The sequence below is a fragment of the Aspergillus melleus genome (assembly GCF_016097325.1).
Source record: "Aspergillus melleus strain CBS 546.65 chromosome Unknown contig2, whole genome shotgun sequence".
In the NCBI taxonomy this organism is placed as follows: Eukaryota; Fungi; Ascomycota; class Eurotiomycetes; order Eurotiales; family Aspergillaceae; genus Aspergillus; species Aspergillus melleus.
The window spans coordinates 5963663-5981133 of record NW_025763371.1 but is presented as its reverse complement, the minus strand read 5'-3'; the positions used below and the strand labels follow the sequence as shown (position 1 = coordinate 5981133).

Below are 17471 nucleotides of genomic sequence, written 5' to 3'. Positions count from 1 at the left end.
AAAATTGGCTTGGAATTCAGCAAAGCACAATGTATATGTTGCGCTTAGGAGTAACGGATAAAAGGAAAGGGTTGCGTGATGAGAAGGTGTTGGCAAATGCGTCTTGACGATCGAAGGAGGCAGGCACTCCGCAGTTGCATTGACGTTGGTCAGTCGGAGATAAGATAATACGTCCGTCTGCCGGTTCTCCCCTCTAAGAAAGGTAAATCAGCCAAACCTATGCGCAAATCATCGGCAGATTGCAGATGGCTTCAAGATTGTATTTCAAAAAAAGTCCAATGATTTTTTTTGGATGCCTGTCCTATTTTCATCCTCCCAACTCTAAATGTGAGGATAGGCTAGATGTCGCCACAGCCTCCTAGCTAATTCATATGCATCATTCCCATAAACTACACACTCCGATACTCCCTCCAAACATTTGTAGATGTTTCGTTCCATCTCTTTCAGGAGAAAATATTTGTACCCATTTGGTCCTTTACTTCGCCATCCTCAAACTAAAATTTACATCAGCAAAGCGAGCGGTGGCATTGTTTGTGGCCATACATACCTCTAGGAAATCCGTAGCGGCAATGAGCGCCATGTACGACTTCGCCAGGTCACCGAGAGCACCGTGATGATCTGGAGTGCCTGCACCTCCAATCTTGGCAACCCGTTTGAAGATACCGACCATGCTTTGTCTGTTCTCGGCAAGGAAGGCCCGCGTTTGCTCCATCATCTGCTCGTTGTGAAGACCACGCGAGAATACAGCGGAAACGATGACGCGGAGCACCGAGTGTAGAAGGTCGTAGTATTTCCGGAGGGCGTCAGGGTTATCAATGTCTGTCATTGTCAGACTTAGAGTCATTCAATCCATGGGAAATGTAAATACGAACCAATACCGAGATCAGGATCAGCCGCGAATAGCCGCGAATCACGCACTGCCTGGAAAAGGCCAGTCCCGAGAACTTGGATGGCGCCGTTCTTAGTCTGGCAAAGTTGTTGGAGGAGAGACAACAGAGACTCGTAATACGACAACAGCAAGGGCGTATCTTGGATCCGGGGGTTAGCTGTGATTACTCTTGACGTGCACATTTCCTTTCCTTGCGGTATGGGCTTACCACTGGCTTGGGCATTTTTAAGCTCAACCGGAAGCGTTCGAATAGCATCCAAGAATAGACTTAGATAGTTCGACTGAGACATGGACTCTGCCAATGTAGACTCCTCTCGTTTATCCAGGGCTGCCAAGAGATTCAATAACAGAAGAGCTGACACACGGCATGTTTCTTGACCAGTATATGCATCGTCGCATACGGCTTCAATCAAAGTCGGACCCGCTGTCCTGATGACCTGATAGCTATGCTGCTTGTTGTCCCCGTGTGCCGTTTCCGGAGTAATCACACGGGAGATGTAGTGCGAGCAGATGTTATAGAAGGTCTCTCGGAGGTTAACATTGCCCGCGGCGAGAATGATGCCCCGAACGCAAATTTGGAACAGTTGATGAAGCTTTTCATCGATGACATCCCCGCTTCGTCGGACAGGAGTTCCGCTCGTCTCGGACGACTCTAGGTTACTAACCAGGGTCTCAGCAAGGCGGGCCAATTCAATGGCCTCAGGGGAGTCTTCCTCCACAGCGGCGTCAAGCTTAGGGAGGATCAATTGAATTGAATGTAGTATAAAAGTCGATTTCCGTCCACCTTCAATTTCAGAGCATGTGAGAATAGTTGTTATGAGCTCCGTCCAAGATTGGAGAGCCAAGTAGCGGTTGTAGGTGATCTGCCGGGACTGATTGAGCGATAGTATGTAGAGAGTCAAGTTTTCGGCCTCGGCTATAAACTGCTCCTCATCTGGAGTTCGTAGATGCGCCATTGAATGCAGCTCTTCTTTCCTGACTTGGATAAGCTCCTCCAGCTCGGCCATGTTATAAATAACAAGCGAGTCATCAGCCTGTGCCTTAGCACACGCCTCCACGCCGATATCCCTAAGAAGCACCAACTCAGGTGGGGAAAGGGGGTGTCTAATGTCTAGGTCCGCAAAGTCGAAGAGGTCGAAGACAGTAGGAGTTACAATACCCTCGCCATTTTCTGACACTGCATTTCCAAACAACGTTGCGAGGATGTCGCCTTGTAGAGTCGGTGAGCCAAGTTTGGTGGCAGAGCGGATCTCCGTTGCGGCATAATTGTACAGATAGCTTCTGTACAGTAAGAATTCCGCAAGAGCAGTCGTTGATTTGGAAACCCAGAATTCTTCGGCCAAGATAGGTAACCCATCCCATGGGGTGTGTAGTCCGATTATGGGCTGGGTTGCGAGAGTATTGAGGAGAAAGCGGTTGACGCGCATTTCCGAAAGCGTGAAGTAGGATGAGAGCTTTGAGGACCACAGGTGTTTCAGAACCTCGAAGCCCATACGCTTGAGGCGCACCATCCACGGTAAGATGTTCCCATTCAATTCATCGGGGTAGTTCTGCAGAAATTCGATAATTGCATGTAATAAAGAAGCTTGCTGCGAGAAGAGGCCCTCGGGAGAGACATCCAGTATGTTTCCCACACTGCGGAATCCGAGAAGTATGTGCGCTATCGTTGGCTGATCCGTGATTGTTCCCAAGCAGGAGTTTAGAAGTGCGAGCAGGCTCTCACGAATAATGTAACCGGCTGACTGTGCTCCAACTTCAAGTTCTCTGGCTTCCGGCTGCATTTGGGAGACAAGCGGGCGCGATACACTGTCAACATCCACTTCTGAGCTCAGGACCTCAACAATTTTATTCGACGATCTCCACTTGGATAATTCAGGAGACGAAGCCTTGTTCAGCTTCTTAGAACTGGAGAGTTTCTCCAAAAGCGCCATGGATGTGACTGTGAGCTGCTCGTGGCCAGTGCTGCAGTAGAGACATAAAGCGGGGATGATCGACAGATAGTTGAGAATACTGTCTTCGAATGCAGAAAGCGCAGAATTGGCTACATTGGTTCGGTTTCCTCCTGCCTGAGACTTGACCAATGGGCGAACAATATTGAAGTAGGTCGACTGGAGATCCATCATTAGGTCCATGACCTCGAGACTGCGTACGACAGACAGGACTAAGACTGAGTCAGCCGCAGACTTAGCAACATCTGCAATATCTTGATTAGCCGCTGCAAATATTGACTTAATAACATCCTCATTAAAGAGCCACTCAGCCACCCGTGCAAACGGATGAAGCCGGATGTAATTGACCAGCGATGAAGTTTTATTATCCGATGATATGCTGGGCTGACTGAGGACCGTGACAATGTTCTCGTTGAAGGATTTCAGACAAGTCACAACGAAGTCCAAGCAATTGTAGGTGAGCATACGAACTTGACGTTCGTTGAGATCGGGGATGCGTCGCGATAATGCTCGGCCGAGGACGAAATCAATGTAGGGCTCAATACCCGGCATGCGATAAGACGAGCCCAAAGAGTCGGGGAAAGGAAGCGAGAGGTGGTAATCCGCGGAGTCGGTGGTTGGAGACACGAGCGAATAAACAAGGGTCACAAAGGCGTTAGCTTGGTCGAAACTCTCGCCAATCTTCTGGAAAGCTTGTTGCTCATGCCACACGAGGGGGTTTGAGACCAAGGGAACTTTCCCGTGGCCAGAAGCGCTCATTGACCCGCTGGAGATCCACTGATCGATCGAAAGCCACATCTCATTGCCGTTCGAAGATGTCCGGTCAGTCATTAAGGCTGACAGGGTATCGAAAACAGTTGCTCTGAGGTGAGTGGGTATTGGCCCACTGGATAAGGTCAACAATGTGGTGACAATGCTGAAGGAAGGATGAAGGAGCATCCAGTCTCTGATCGCGACACTTTGGCGACATAAATGGCCCATGAGCCGTAGATAACAAGTTAACATCACGGGGCTTTCTGGCTCACTCATGTCAGATGGCTCAGACTTCCGAGCTCGAAGCATGGATTGCGAAGAAGACGGTTTTTCCGTGACCTTTGTCGCATAAAGCTGCAGCTCGGCAAACATCTGCGACCAATTCATAGATGTAGATCTCTTGAATTTAGCGGACAGGAATTTATCTTCTTCAGAGAGGAATCTATGCGCCGCAGCGGCGTTTTCTTCTCCACTTGAAATAGAACATAGTAATTCACAGAACGCACTGACACGCGGCACGGTCTGTCGTTTCGAGGCCCATTGGAGGAAACCATACAAATTTCCATCCGGGTCTGCCCAGAATTCCTGTGCAGCATCCGGACGTTGCTCAAATGAAAAAGCCATAACCACGAGGAAAGTCTCAAGGTGAGTCCGAGCTTCGACTAGACCGCGGTGGAGACTCGAAGTCAGACCGTCTCTAAGTGCAGTGATTTGATCCAATCTCTGAGAGTCTTCTTCCGACTTGAGCATTCGAACAGCATCTGGCATATTGGCGATACAAGATTCTGCGAATACCTCAAAATACTCCATCAACAGGGCCTTGAAGAATGCAGAACAGGCACCCGAATCGAGCGTGGACGAGGCGCTTTCTTTTAATAACAAAGCAACTAGTTCGCTGCGAGCCGGATCCGCCCATTCTTCGTTGTTAACTCCGGAGCAGATGGCCAGCATTGTGTCTAATCCTCCATCATCCAGCGCAGTCATAAACATTTTGGTGCGTTCTTCGGCCTCCTTCGCGAGGTCAACGCCGGGAACTGGAGAAGATGGACCGTCAAAATCCCAGCCACTGTACACCGCAAGCCAGAGTGCAATGACCGATGAGTGGAAAGTCGGAAGACGCCAAGATTGGCCGTCTTTGGTGGACGTCACCGCCGTATGCAGGCCCCGCGCCTCTTTGTGTGAACCGGAGCTTTCAGGTGATCCATGCTGGACGAACGAGGAAACAATCGAAGGAATGTAATGCACCAGTAGGCTATCAAATCGGTCGAGCTTTCTTAGGCGGTTCAAGAGTATGCGGAGATCTTCGGAACTGGTGTAAGGCCCTTTGAACAAGTAGCAAAGGATCGCCCCCAGAGATTCATGTTGTTGCTGCAAGCTATTGCGCTGGTACTCAATAGCTTCCATTACCTCGAGATCTTCAGATTGGCCTACGATCGTGGCTTTCTGAATTTGTTCACCGAGGAGAGCAATCCATTTCTCAATATCTTCCATTGATGTCATGCATTTCCGCGCGAAAAGCGAAGCGTTTCGCAAAGGGCCGTCCTTTATTTCGACAACAAAGGCCAGAGCCTCCTGCATAAGGGTCTGATTCGCTTCGCGCTCGACTTCGAAGGATTCCTGGAAGATAAGGCGCAGGGAGTCGAGCAAGAAGTGCCGACGTTCGTGGAAACGCATGATCGCAGCGACGAGAGGGGTCCGATCCAGCGCCTGTGCGTCTTCCTGTGCCTCTAAAAACAGCACCGCGGCTTCCACCTCGTCGATATCCAGAGCATCTGCAAGCTGCAGAGCCCCTTCCTTGAATGCATCGTTGATTGAATATTCGACGTTGTTCACCGTTATTTTCCCTAGATTGTCGCAAACATGATCAGCAAACCCCTTAGCCCCAGAAAGACCAGCCGTTCCGTGAGTTGAAGGTCAATAGCGAATATACACACCGGAGATGACAATTTGGCGACTGTTATTGTTCTTCCTGGGTCGATCGAGGAGTTTCCTGAAATCTTCAATGTGAGTCTCCAGCTCGATTCGGAGACGGTCAATGTTTACAAAAGAAGAGTTCGACAGAGCAGAAAGATCCTGGTACAGACCACGAAGGCCAGCCAGAGTATCCTGGTCTTCCATGCTCAGCGATTGTGCGTGCTTTGGCGGGGGGCGCCGTGGAAGAGAAGGATGGTAAGGACCATGTGTTTGTCACCGACCAAAAAAGGTCGGAGGACGCGACCAAAATTCCCGAGCTAAAAGCGGCGGAGCTCTCCTGCGCCGAGACCAAAGCCGCACCGCCCGCTCAATCTATCTGTTCAACCGACTTTATTTACTGTCTGCGACCTACCGCCATCGACTGTCATATCCTACTTTTATCATCTATCACGTACTCTGTGACTGGTGATCGCAGAGTTTTGCTATCGAATAATGAGTGCTCTTCACACCTCCTCCTTGACATGAGGCAAATGGTATCCATAGGCTTTGGCTGCTTTGCGTAGATTTTAGCCACAAATCAGCACCGCCATGGGCGAAATTTCTCTTGACAGAGCACTCGTGCTACTGTCATCTGAGAAGCAGAAAGAGCGCTCGGATGGGTTAGCTGGTATGCCGGTAGGGCAAAGTTATTCTCAACTCGCTCACTAATTTTCGCTAGACTTGAAGCATATCTTCCAGCAGAATAAGCAAAACTCCAAATTGTATGTCGAGACTATCATTCTGTCGCTGCAGGAGCTGACAGCTGCGCGCTTTGTAGGAGCTCGTTGAATGATAAGGCATGTCATAAAATTTTTGAATCTCTTTTCCGGCTCATCGCAGCCGAGAAGTCGGTGTTTACCCGAGCAAATTCCAAGGGGCCATCTGCCTCTCGCTTGTCTACCTGTGCATCTGTGATACGGACGGCCGTTGATGTCTTTTTGCCTAATCTGCGAGCCAAATCTGTCCGGGCAATCACCGATCATATAACCGACACCCTATTGACGCCAAGGCATGACTTGTTTGACCTCCTAGGCGTTGATTACACCAAATGTCTGTCCACACTTCTTAACTACCCTCCACATGTTGAGCATCTAGGTGCCAGTGAATGGGAGAAGCTTGTAAGCTTCTGCCTCAGAAGCATAAGTCTCCCAGAAGATGATGAGAAAGAACAATCCTTCTCAAACAGCCGTCGATCCACTCTAGATGACTTTCGGACCGGTGGTAGTCGTCGCTCGACACCTTCCAGGGCGACTTCAGCATTAGCTGTCAGAGAAAAGCCCAGGGGCGATCAGAGCGCAATAATTGAGGCTCTGAATTGCCTTCAGGTGCTAACAGCGAGTCCGAGTGCCCCGATTCAAGATTCTGCCGAAAGAATACTTGAAGGGTTGGCGAAATTCCTCAAGTCATCAGCAAGCATTGGAAGTGGTCACTTAGCCGCGATCAGTAGCCTGAACTCTGTTACCATGCGAGTTCTATTTGACCAGTCAAGCCTTGTTCGAGTATCTTTGCTGGACTTGATTCCCACGATCCGACACTTGTGGGCCACCAAGCTGACAAGCTTAAAGGATGAATTACTTGTCACTATCATGCTTTGTATGGTCATCATAATCGATACGGCTCGGAGGGAGCCATCTGAATTACTGACTCAACTGATTGACAACCTGGTGGACACCCTATATTCCGAATACATTCGACGACCGGAGAAGGATTCTCTGCAGATTGACGAATTGACATTCTATCAAAAGGCTTCTTCGCAGGAGCAAAAGTTCTTAATAGGACCTCGCCGTGAAATGCCCAGATCAGAGCACAATTGGACAATAGTATGGGCCATAGCAAAATTGATGGAAATGTCGGAAGAGGTTATTTCTCGTCTAGCCTTGCTTCGTACTGCAAACGAGACATCGAGCAAAAAGCAGCGTCTCACATCAATGATCCAAGACGTTTTCCGAGATTCCACAACATCCTCAGGTGCGACAAGAGTGTGCGCGCTACAGCTGATTCCCTTCCTTGTTCAAGGAAAAGTGGGCGCCGATTCAAAAGAATTACTGCTCCGGCGTTTAATTCCATGCATACTTGACGATAGCAGCACAATATCCTCTTGGACAATGGTGGCGATTGCAAGGTAGGTGATTAATGGGAGCACTTAGTCCTTACTGCCTAATGTCTCCCACTAGAAGTGTTATTCATGGGGGTTAAGCTAATCGATGTTCGTAACAGTATTGCTGGTAGTCCAGATGTGGACTCCAGCTCTTTACATGACGCCTGGCAACGAGTTTGGGATCTCACATCCCGTGCTTCTACCTCCCATACAACATCGAGGGCAGCTTGTACGCTTATGACTTCCATTCTTCAGTTCGAACTTCTGGAGTACTCAGCAAGCGCGGAAGCTATTAATTCGATGCTCTCATCTGTGAACTTGAACGGGCCATCTTTGATGTCGGATTCATCGCTGGCTTTTTGGGCGACGGTAACGAGGGCAATTGCTCAAGTAAACCCGGGATCCGTTCCACATGCGTCTAAATTGATCTGCACGTGGCTACGAGAGGCTTGGACAATTGGTTCGTTTTGTACTTGCAATCCTTCGGTTGATGTTGCTAATGACGGATCTAGGTACAATAACTGATCGAATACTCACAGCGCAAGTTGCTACATTTGCACGTCCTCTGGACATTTTCAATTTGTTCCTAGCTTGCACGAACAGGCCACATGCCCTACCTATGATACAATACAGAGGACCAGTGGGCTTAGTTGCCCGAGGCTGGCAATTCTTCCACAAGACCAAGCGGCTGTTGGGTTACGTTTTTGACCTGGAGGAGTCCCTCGACATTGTCTACATATGGTGCCCACAAGAGGAGTTGAGTCTGGAAATATTCACCCAGCAAGACCCAAATGATACCATGATCTTGGAGCTTTTGCACGTGAAATCAGAGGTTTTCCTACAAAGTTGGCGATCGCTGTCTGAGGATAGATCTACTCATATCACTGTGGATGTTGTGCAAATACTGGCATCCTTCTGCATAATATCTACATTGTATACGGAGTCCATGCCACAACAAGCCGAGCCGCGCTTACAGAACCTACAGAAGAACACTGAGAGTTTATGGGGAAACATATGTTTATGTTTGGGTGATCGTGACCTGGAATTCGTGCAGGCTTGCCTCATGCTCCTATCTCCTTTTCTCGGCCACAAACTCTGCTTCCCAGAGCCCAAGTCTGCAATCTTCAAGTTCCTTCACAAGATTATCAATCCCTTGTCTGAAATCCTTGAAGGTCACCGTCAGACTCAAAGAGGGCAGCTTTCTGCTCATGGCGAAGACCATATGGACTTGGACGATCCATTGCTGGGCTCTAATGATCGGTCTAAAGAGACCAGGGCTATCATAAACATGAACCGAGAGGCGGTACCCTTGTTTCAGGATTTTGCTACATTCCAGCGTTGCTTGACGATAGAGTTGTCTGTTTTCCGGAGGCTACAGGTACCTACAGATGAGGATAGGCACCTTGCAAGTGATGATTTGATTGAGTATCTCGCAGATTTGGATGAAGTTGACATTTTGTCGGCGCGCGACTTCTTACCCCATGTTTACCGCGCTTGCTCGGGAATGGAACGCAGCTCAATGCTAAGGGTATTAGAGGACACGGGTGAGAAATGTTTGCAAACATATGAGCTCGAGCGCTGCGAAAACTCTCACATTCTTTGTATCAATTTGATGCACAGCTTTGTCGAAGCGTGGGTAGCAGGCCAAAGTGACCACCTGAGCGACTCAGCTTCAGACATATATACCTGGTTTGCCGATGTGCTTCTAACGAAAGGGCGAGCTTCACCATCGGTCTTGATCGGATTCGCCGAGCTCTTGGGAGGTGTTCTTAAATCGAACACTTCCTTCACCAGTGGGAAATCAAGCCCGTCTGCAAGAACCAGCCTTCTCACTATTATACAGGAAGGTGATATTGCCGTGAAGTTTGGCGCTGCAGATCTCATCTGTCAATTGTTTGACCAATATCCACTAAAGGATCATGACGCTATTTTCGATGACATCCTAGAAAGTCTTCCAAGAGACCCAGATTGGTGCGAGGGAATCGCCCTTCGATTATTCATGCTAGCTCAATTAGCTTCCCAGTGGCATACCTTGCTGCGGAGGAGCATCTACCACATGTTTGAGACCCCAGCTCAAGTCCCGGAATCACTTTGGTACGCCGAAAAATGTGTGGGTAGTGTTGCACGGATTCTTGGGCTTAAAGATACGCGAGAACTCTTTCGGTTGTTTTCTTCCCAGATACTGTACACCTGGACCGAAACAGAATCAATTGCATTGATGCCATTTAGCATTTTCGGCTATCCGAACCTCGAAAGCATGCTGAGCGATGTTCAGGATGAGATTGTTGGCCAAATAATGATGCGCGCAAGGGAAAATGACAGCGCCGAGCTTTCAAAGCTCATGAAAAAGGCATGGACCCAACTTCTAGCAGAGTCCTTCCACAAAGCAGAGGCCTACTCGATTGCACGAGATATCGGTACTCCCCCTGGGCAAGGAAGCCAGCCAAAAGGCGTGGAAAACAGGGTCAAGAAAATGCTAGGGACTGAAAGGTTCCTGGAATCAATTGATCAGCACTTTGCACAGACAATCGCAACTTTCTTTGTCTCGATGGACCAGTACGAGCAGGTTGAAAGGGCTTTCTCGAAACGCGACAACTACCAAAGCGCTCTCCAAACTATGAAAAACATAACGGACAAAAGTTCTTCGAAGGTTGTTCTTCCTGCCAACCAACAGCCCTCTTTTAGGGCACGCTACCTCCTTGACGAGCTCGAATTCTTTTGCAAGCGGAGCGGATACGAGCTTGACACAATATGGACGCCTACACTGGCTTCCTACATCTGCCGCGCCTTGTTGGAATTAATACATCCGGCTCTTGGGTCTCTTCATGCCTGTTCGGTTATACGAAAAGTTCGAATCTTAGTATGTGTGGCCGGGCCTGTCATGCTGAGAGACTATCCTTTTGAGATGCTACTCCATTCTCTCCGACCATTTCTCACGGACATTTATTGCTCCGAGGATGCGCTGGGGATTTTTTGGTATTTATTGGAGGCAGGCCGGGATTATTTGATCGAGAACCCAAGTCTCATGGCTGGAATTACTGTTTCCACTTTCTTATCTTTAGAAAAATTTGTGGCTTTTCCTCCGGCAAACACGGTTCACGAGAGTTTGTCAAGAGTTGTACTATCCACCATCCAAGCATTTTTGCAGTGGTTCGAGGCGTATTTGGATACCTACGACTCTTCGGTGCTGAACAGTGCGACGCGTGAACTATTTCGCCGTATGGTCAAGTCTTCCCAGGGCGGTCTCACGACAGATGGGAGGCCAAGTGGCACAGCGAAGCGTGATTTGCTTTTCGACGTTCTCGATGACCGAAGCTCGGGCAAAAGTTTACTGAGCAAACCTACATCAGATCATGTCATATCGCTATTGTGCATCGATTCTAATAAACATCCCGATTTCCGTCAGTCCACAACCGGAGAGGGAAATTGCCAAGCGCCTAACACTGTGGCCATTTATGAAACTCTGCAATCTTTTGAAACCAGTTCTCAATACAAACTATGGGCTGCAAGAATCATCGGGCGAGAGTTTGCTGCTACTGGAAGTATTAGCAATGATTTGTTGAGAGAGCAGGATTTGGCCTTGTTCAAAACCAACATTTCCCATCTGCCTTTGGATCCGTTTTTCTATTCAAAAGCCAGTATACTGCAAACATTGTGCAACAGACTACAGAGCAGCAAGCCCATGGATGTTGGTCTCTTCGAGCGGATTTTACAACTGATTGTCAGTAACTTGGCACAGTCAAGCGTTTATGAAGAGTCTGGGATTGTCATACCACCGTCATTGATGAAGGCTCTTACCTGGACTCCTTACAAATGCCCTGCTATACGTGAATCCGAAGTGCCTGATGCTGTGATCAGCTGGGATCCGGACCTTTCAATTTCACATTGGGCTCGCAATGTGGGACTGTTTCTGTCAAAGGCGTCCTTTGAGGACCCCGTTATTGGGCCGCTCAAAAATGTTCTCTCTGCTATACCTGACCTAGCAGTCTATATCCTACCCTACATTCTTCATGATGTCTTATCCACAGAAGTTGATGGCGATGGAACAGTTCGTCAAAGGATTTCAGAGGTTTTCAGTCAGGCCTTGCGGGAAGTTAATGACAAGACCATCCCCCATGCACGGCTCGTAATCAATTGCATGCTTTATCTTCGAAACCAACCGAGGCCCAACGAGACGACCATTGTGGAGCGTGATGAATGGCTTGCTATAGATTTCGCCGAAGCGTCATCAGCTGCCACTGCTTGTCGCTTACCAAAAACTGCGCTGTTGTTTCTCGAGATACATGCTTCCCGTGCGGTGTCTTCATCGCGTCGCTCATCAGTCGCTAAATTCAGTGCCCCGCCAACAGAGCTCCATGAAATTTTCAAGAATATAGATGACCCGGACTTTTTCTACGGCATCCCACAAAGTTCCTCCCTTGAGTCAGTCATGGAGACTCTCGAACATGAAAGCTCTGGATTCAAAAATCTTCTCTTTCAGAGCGCACAGTATGATAGTGAAAAGCAGATGTCGGGAAATCCGAACAACCTTGGTGTGTTGAAGGCGCTGAATTCGACAAACCTACAAGGAATTGCAAATTGCGTGTTCACCTCTACTGGAGGAGGCACCAAGGACATGACAGTCTCATTCGAAAGCATGCTCCAAGCTGCAACCAACCTGAGACAATGGGACATCCCAATTTCTCCGTTGAACCCTTCGCCTTCTGCAACCATATTCAGGACCTTCCAAACTCTTAACACGTCAGCTGCCTTACCTGACGTCTCTGTGACCATCGAGGAAAGCTTCCTGGCAACACTTGGCTCATTAACCAGTGATAGTCGATCAGCAATGTCCCTACGAACTGCGACAAGGGTCCTTGGGACATTGGCTGAAATCAGCGATGTCTTGGGTGCCAAATCTGCTGAGGAGATAGACCATGAATGGGAAAAGATTAAAACCAGAAGCTCCTGGTTAAAGAACACGAAGTATGGCCTCCTTGCCCACCCGAGCCTTTTAGTTTGTGAAAGATCTCTAACGATATGTACAGTGTGCACGAGGTGGGAGAAATATTGAACTGCCATGAGGCTCTTTTCTCGTCAATCAAGCGGAAAGATTACCTGAAGTCTGCGATCAATTTAAATGATCGACAAGCGCAACTTCTAGAAGTGAATGTCATTCGCCAGTCACTCAATACTACAAGGAATCATGGCATTGCGCAAGCCTCATTAAAATCCGCCGTTTGTCTTTCTAAGCTTGCTGATCACTGCACTTCTTTAGGCATTAATGTCGAAGGCGCGGCGAAATTTGATTTGGCCAACGTCTTATGGGACCAGGGTGAAATGACTGCATCAATTCGAATGCTTCAACAGCTCAATGAGCAGAACGACCTACATAAACAGGCGGTACCCCTAAGTCGTGCCGACCTTTTAGTGACTTTGGTAGGTCATTGTCCGGGATCTATCTTCCATGAATACCCCCTTGCCGTGAGTAAGCTAACGATAAAAGGGCCACCATGTTGCCGAGGCACGTCTGGAAAAACCGGAAGCAATTATCCAGGAGTATCTAGCCCCTGCAGTTAAAGAGCTGAAAAACCGAACAGGCGGCGAAGAGGCTGGTCGAGTCTACCATGGGTTTGCGATGTTCTGTGACCAGCAACTACAGAATCCCGATAGTTTGGAGGATTTCAGACGAATCGAGCAAATTCGCAACCGCAAGCAAAAAGAGGTACAAGATCTGGAAGAAATGATGAAGAATGCAGACGCGAAAGACAGAGACGGTCTTCGGTACCACCGAATTAAGACAAAGCAATGGTTTGACCTTGACGATCGAGAGTACCAACGTTTACGACGAAGCCGCGAGGCATTCCTTCAACAGTCTCTTGAGAACTACCTCCTTTGTCTAAAGGAAAGTGAAAGGTACAACAACGATGCTCTCAGATTCTGTGCTCTGTGGCTTGATACATCCGAAAGCGATATTGCAAATGCCGCGGTCTCGAAATATCTCCATCAAGTCCCTAGCAGGAAGCTCGCCCCCTTAATGAACCAGCTGAGCTCTCGATTGCTGGATGTCTCCGATGACTTCCAAAAGATGCTATTCTCGCTCATCTTTCGCATCTGCGTGGAGCATCCATTCCACGGCATGTATCAAATATTCTCGAGCAGCAAATCTAAGGGTGGCAAAGACGAGACCGCGCTTTCACGCAATCGAGCAGCAAGCAGGTTGGTAGAATGCTTGAAGAAAGACAAGCGCATCGGGCCTACCTGGATCGCTGTCCACAACACAAACATTAACTATGTACGATTCGCCATCGACCGGATGGATGACAAGCTTAAAAGCGGTGCCAAAGTCCCTCTGAAAAAATTGTTGTCTGGCCAACGTCTCGAGCAAGATGCTGTTACTCAAAGACTACCGCCACCCACGATGAGTATTGAAATTCGTATTGACTGTGATTATCGCGATGTTCCTAAGCTTGTTCGGTTCAATTCCGAGTTCACAGTCGCATCTGGTGTTAGTGCGCCGAAGATTCTCACTGCTTTTGCCACCAATGGTCAACGTTATAAACAGCTGGTAAGAATTATATCTCTCTGCCCCTTCGTCTCAATTGCAAGAATTTCGAACCATTCTGACTGTATGCAACAGTTCAAAGGAGGAAACGATGATCTACGGCAAGACGCTATCATGGAGCAAGTATTTGACCAAGTTAGTAGCCTTCTCAAGGACCACCAAGCGACTCGACAGCGGAACTTGGGGATTCGCACATACAAAGTCCTCCCTTTGACGTCCAACTCCGGGATTATTGAATTTGTCCCACACACTGTGCCACTGCATGACTTCTTGATGCCAGCACATCAGAAATACTTCCCGAAGGATATGAAACCTAACGTGTGCCGGAAGCACATTGGTGATGTCCAGACCCGATCATTTGAAACCCGGGTCAAGACCTTCCGCCAGGTGACTGACCACTTCCATCCAGTCATGAGATTTTTCTTCATGGAAAAATTCAATAACCCAGATGATTGGTTCACCAAGAGACTCGCGTACACGCGAAGCACTGCTGCGATCTCAATATTGGGCCATGTTCTGGGTCTAGGAGATCGACACGGTCACAACATTCTTCTCGACGAACGAACGGGTGAAGTAGTGCATATTGACCTGGGAGTAGCTTTTGAGCAAGGTCGAGTGCTGCCAGTCCCCGAAGTGGTTCCATTCCGATTGACTCGTGATCTGGTTGACGGGATGGGCATTACCATGACGGAGGGAGTGTTCCGACGCTGTTGCGAGTTCACACTCGAGGCCCTTCGTCAGGAATCGTATAGTATAATGACAATCTTGGACGTGCTCCGCTACGATCCCCTGTACAGCTGGACTGTTTCTCCATTGCGGATGAAGAAGATCCAGGACGCCCCTGAATCGAATGGGGCGCCTGAACCTCCGCGTGCGGCGGACCAACGCCCGTCTAACGAACCAAGCGAAGCTGACCGTGCGTTGACTGTAGTGGCCAAGAAACTGGGCAAAACACTGAGCGTGACGGCAACAGTCAACGAGCTCATCCAGCAAGCAACGGATGAAAAGAACCTAGCGGTTCTCTATTGCGGTAAGTTGAGAACAAGCAGTCCCCGAACTCTTCGACAGAGGCTAACATTGACATCCTTAGGCTGGGCCGCATATGCATGAGTAGGTGAAACAATGACTGTAAATAGCATAGTGAATAAAGATCTCCTGTCAGTTTGGTAGTGTTGATGCTGTATAGTAGATTTGTTGGCCTGGGGTGTCCACGGGGGGAGATATTGCCTGCCTATTCGGGAAATTCTTTTTTCTCGTTCGCCCGCCGTTTTCGCTGCTTTCGTCTTCCGCTTCTCGCCTCCTCCATCTCTCGTTCCTGTACCCCCATTCTTTCTCAACCGTTTGTGTACATTGGATTTGCCCCATTGCATCGCACGGACCACGGCGAATGGGTTTGTGACATGGTGGGGAGTGTCGTTGCCTTGCAATCTAGGAGGGGAAATACCTAAACACTAAAGCGAACTAGATGATCCTCGCTACATTCGCAACATCATCCGTGGTCTCCATCAAGCATGACCTCAACAACCACCCCCAACAGAGGCCTGGTGGTCTTCTCGGGAGGAAGTGCTGCTAATAACTTGGTCGATGTTTTCAGCAGCGTGCGCGAGAGCAAGAGCTGTCTGCTCAGCTACATTATCCCCATCAGCGATAATGGAGGTTCATCCTCGGAGCTGATCCGAATCTTTGGCGGCCCTGGGATTGGCGATGTGCGAAGTAGGTTCCTCACAAAAACTCAATGTTTTCATGCTTTGATCCTCTATCTCATATGAATCCCAGGTCGTTTGGTCCGGCTCATCCCCGACTGCCCGCCAAACTCTGAACGGGCCGCAATCAAGACCATCTTCAATCATCGCCTCCCACCAGATGCTGCGGCGGCTCTTGCCGAATGGCAGTCCATCGTCGATGGGACATCCAATCTATGGAGATCGGTCACTCCCGCGAAGAAAGAGCTTATCCGCTCGTTCTTCAATCTTCTGAACCTGGAGATCCTGAAACGCGCCAGACCGCCATCATCCACTTTCGACTTCACCTCTGCCAGTGTTGGCAACTTGTTCTTGACCGGCGCTCGCCTTTTCAGTGGCAGTTTTGAGAGCGCAATTTACCTTCTAGGAAGCATCTGTGGCGTTCCATCAGACGTTGTTCGTGTGATTCCTGCTATCAACTCCAATTTCTCACACCACATCTCCGCTTCTCTGGGCGACGGCACGGTCATCGTCGGTCAGAATAGTATTTCACATCCTAGCGAGGCTACTGCTCTGCAACCTCGACCAGGGTCCCGGCGGCCTAGTTTATTACTCGCCGATGGCGTAGACATCGAGCCGCCTGATGTCTCGGACGCAATCTCCTACGAGGATGACCACCTGCCCGGATCCCTACCTACTTTACGCAACAAGAACATTCAATTTTCCAAGTCAGAGAACGAGGACCTTCCGTCACGCATTACCCGCATCTGGTACATCAATCCATACGGTCAGGAGATCCGACCCCCGGCCAATCCGCGCGTGCTCGAAGCCCTGCGCGATGCGCAGGCAATCACTTACAGTATCGGCTCGTTATACACATCAATTATTCCCTCTCTGATCCTCCGGGGAGTCGGGCAAGCAATCGTCACCAGCCCCGCACGCCACAAGATTCTTATCTTAAACGGATCCCTAGATCGCGAAACAGGCCCGCCCTCCGAGCCCTTCACAGCAATAGAGTTCGTCGAGGCGATCACTCGCGCTGGTGAAGAAAGCCGCGGCCACGCGACCCTCCGTCTACCGGACCACCAGCGGCATCCATCTTCAATTCTTGATCCTAGTCTTCCATACTCCTCGTACGTCACGCATATCCTGCACCTCGACGGCCCTGGAACCCCTCGCGTCGACCGCGATCGCCTTGCGGACATGGGCATCGAAACACTCCGTCTCTACGGTCGGAAGATCGTTACAACCGGTGCCGATGGCTCAGAGATTCCGGTAGGTATGAAATATGATGCTACGGCGCTTGTGCAGGCCCTGGAAGTTGTTCTAGGAAAGAAAGGTGACGCGATGCTGCGTGGCGGTGATGGGAACGGGTTGAGTCGACGGAACACATTAGATCCTGGGCAGAAAAGACGTGAATGATTGGATTGTTCATTTCTTCATTGATCTACGAGTTGGATTATATATCTAAATATAGGTGCTTTTATTTGTTTTTCAATAGTGTGGTTGTGACTTGTTAGAACTGTGTTAAACGAGCGAGAAACATATAATTAGCTGAGCCGAAGCACCTCAGAAATACGTTGCTATTTTTTCCCTATCTGAT

At 49.0% G+C, this 17471-nt stretch overlaps 3 protein-coding genes across 4 annotated transcripts; 2 read left to right on the top strand and 1 right to left on the bottom strand.

The window, feature by feature from the left end:
* Positions 1-443: 443 nt before the first annotated feature.
* LDX57_004922 (nuclear pore complex Nup192/Nup205 family protein) lies at positions 444-5764 on the bottom strand (the record flags this gene model as incomplete). Its single annotated transcript, XM_046086601.1, has 5 exons — positions 5526-5764; positions 1098-5435; positions 873-1028; positions 548-819; positions 444-494 (listed from the first exon to the last, which is right to left on the bottom strand). The coding sequence occupies exons 1-5, from the start codon at positions 5707-5709 to the stop codon at positions 444-446; spliced, it is 5001 nt and encodes a 1666-aa protein (XP_045942566.1). The 5' UTR covers positions 5710-5764.
* Positions 5765-7089: 1325 nt separating this feature from the next.
* atmA lies at positions 7090-15461 on the top strand (the record flags this gene model as incomplete). 2 transcript variants are annotated; one of them, XM_046086600.1, is made up of 6 exons in its annotated part: positions 7090-7666; positions 7762-8102; positions 8155-12607; positions 12670-13060; positions 13128-15216; positions 15277-15461. In XM_046086600.1, the coding sequence occupies 6 exons, from the start codon at positions 7131-7133 to the stop codon at positions 15294-15296; spliced, it is 7830 nt and encodes a 2609-aa protein (XP_045942564.1). In that variant the 3' UTR covers positions 15297-15461. The 2 variants fall into 2 exon arrangements, with proteins under 2 accessions (XP_045942564.1, XP_045942565.1); XM_046086599.1 differs by having other exon boundaries at positions 7650-7666; positions 13128-14189; positions 14262-15461.
* LDX57_004920 (gluconeogenesis factor YvcK family protein) lies at positions 15462-17450 on the top strand. The gene is made up of 2 exons (XM_046086598.1): positions 15462-15899; positions 15963-17450. The coding sequence occupies exons 1-2, from the start codon at positions 15698-15700 to the stop codon at positions 17288-17290; spliced, it is 1530 nt and encodes a 509-aa protein (XP_045942563.1). The 5' UTR covers positions 15462-15697; the 3' UTR covers positions 17291-17450.
* The last annotated feature ends 21 nt before the right edge of the window (positions 17451-17471 follow it).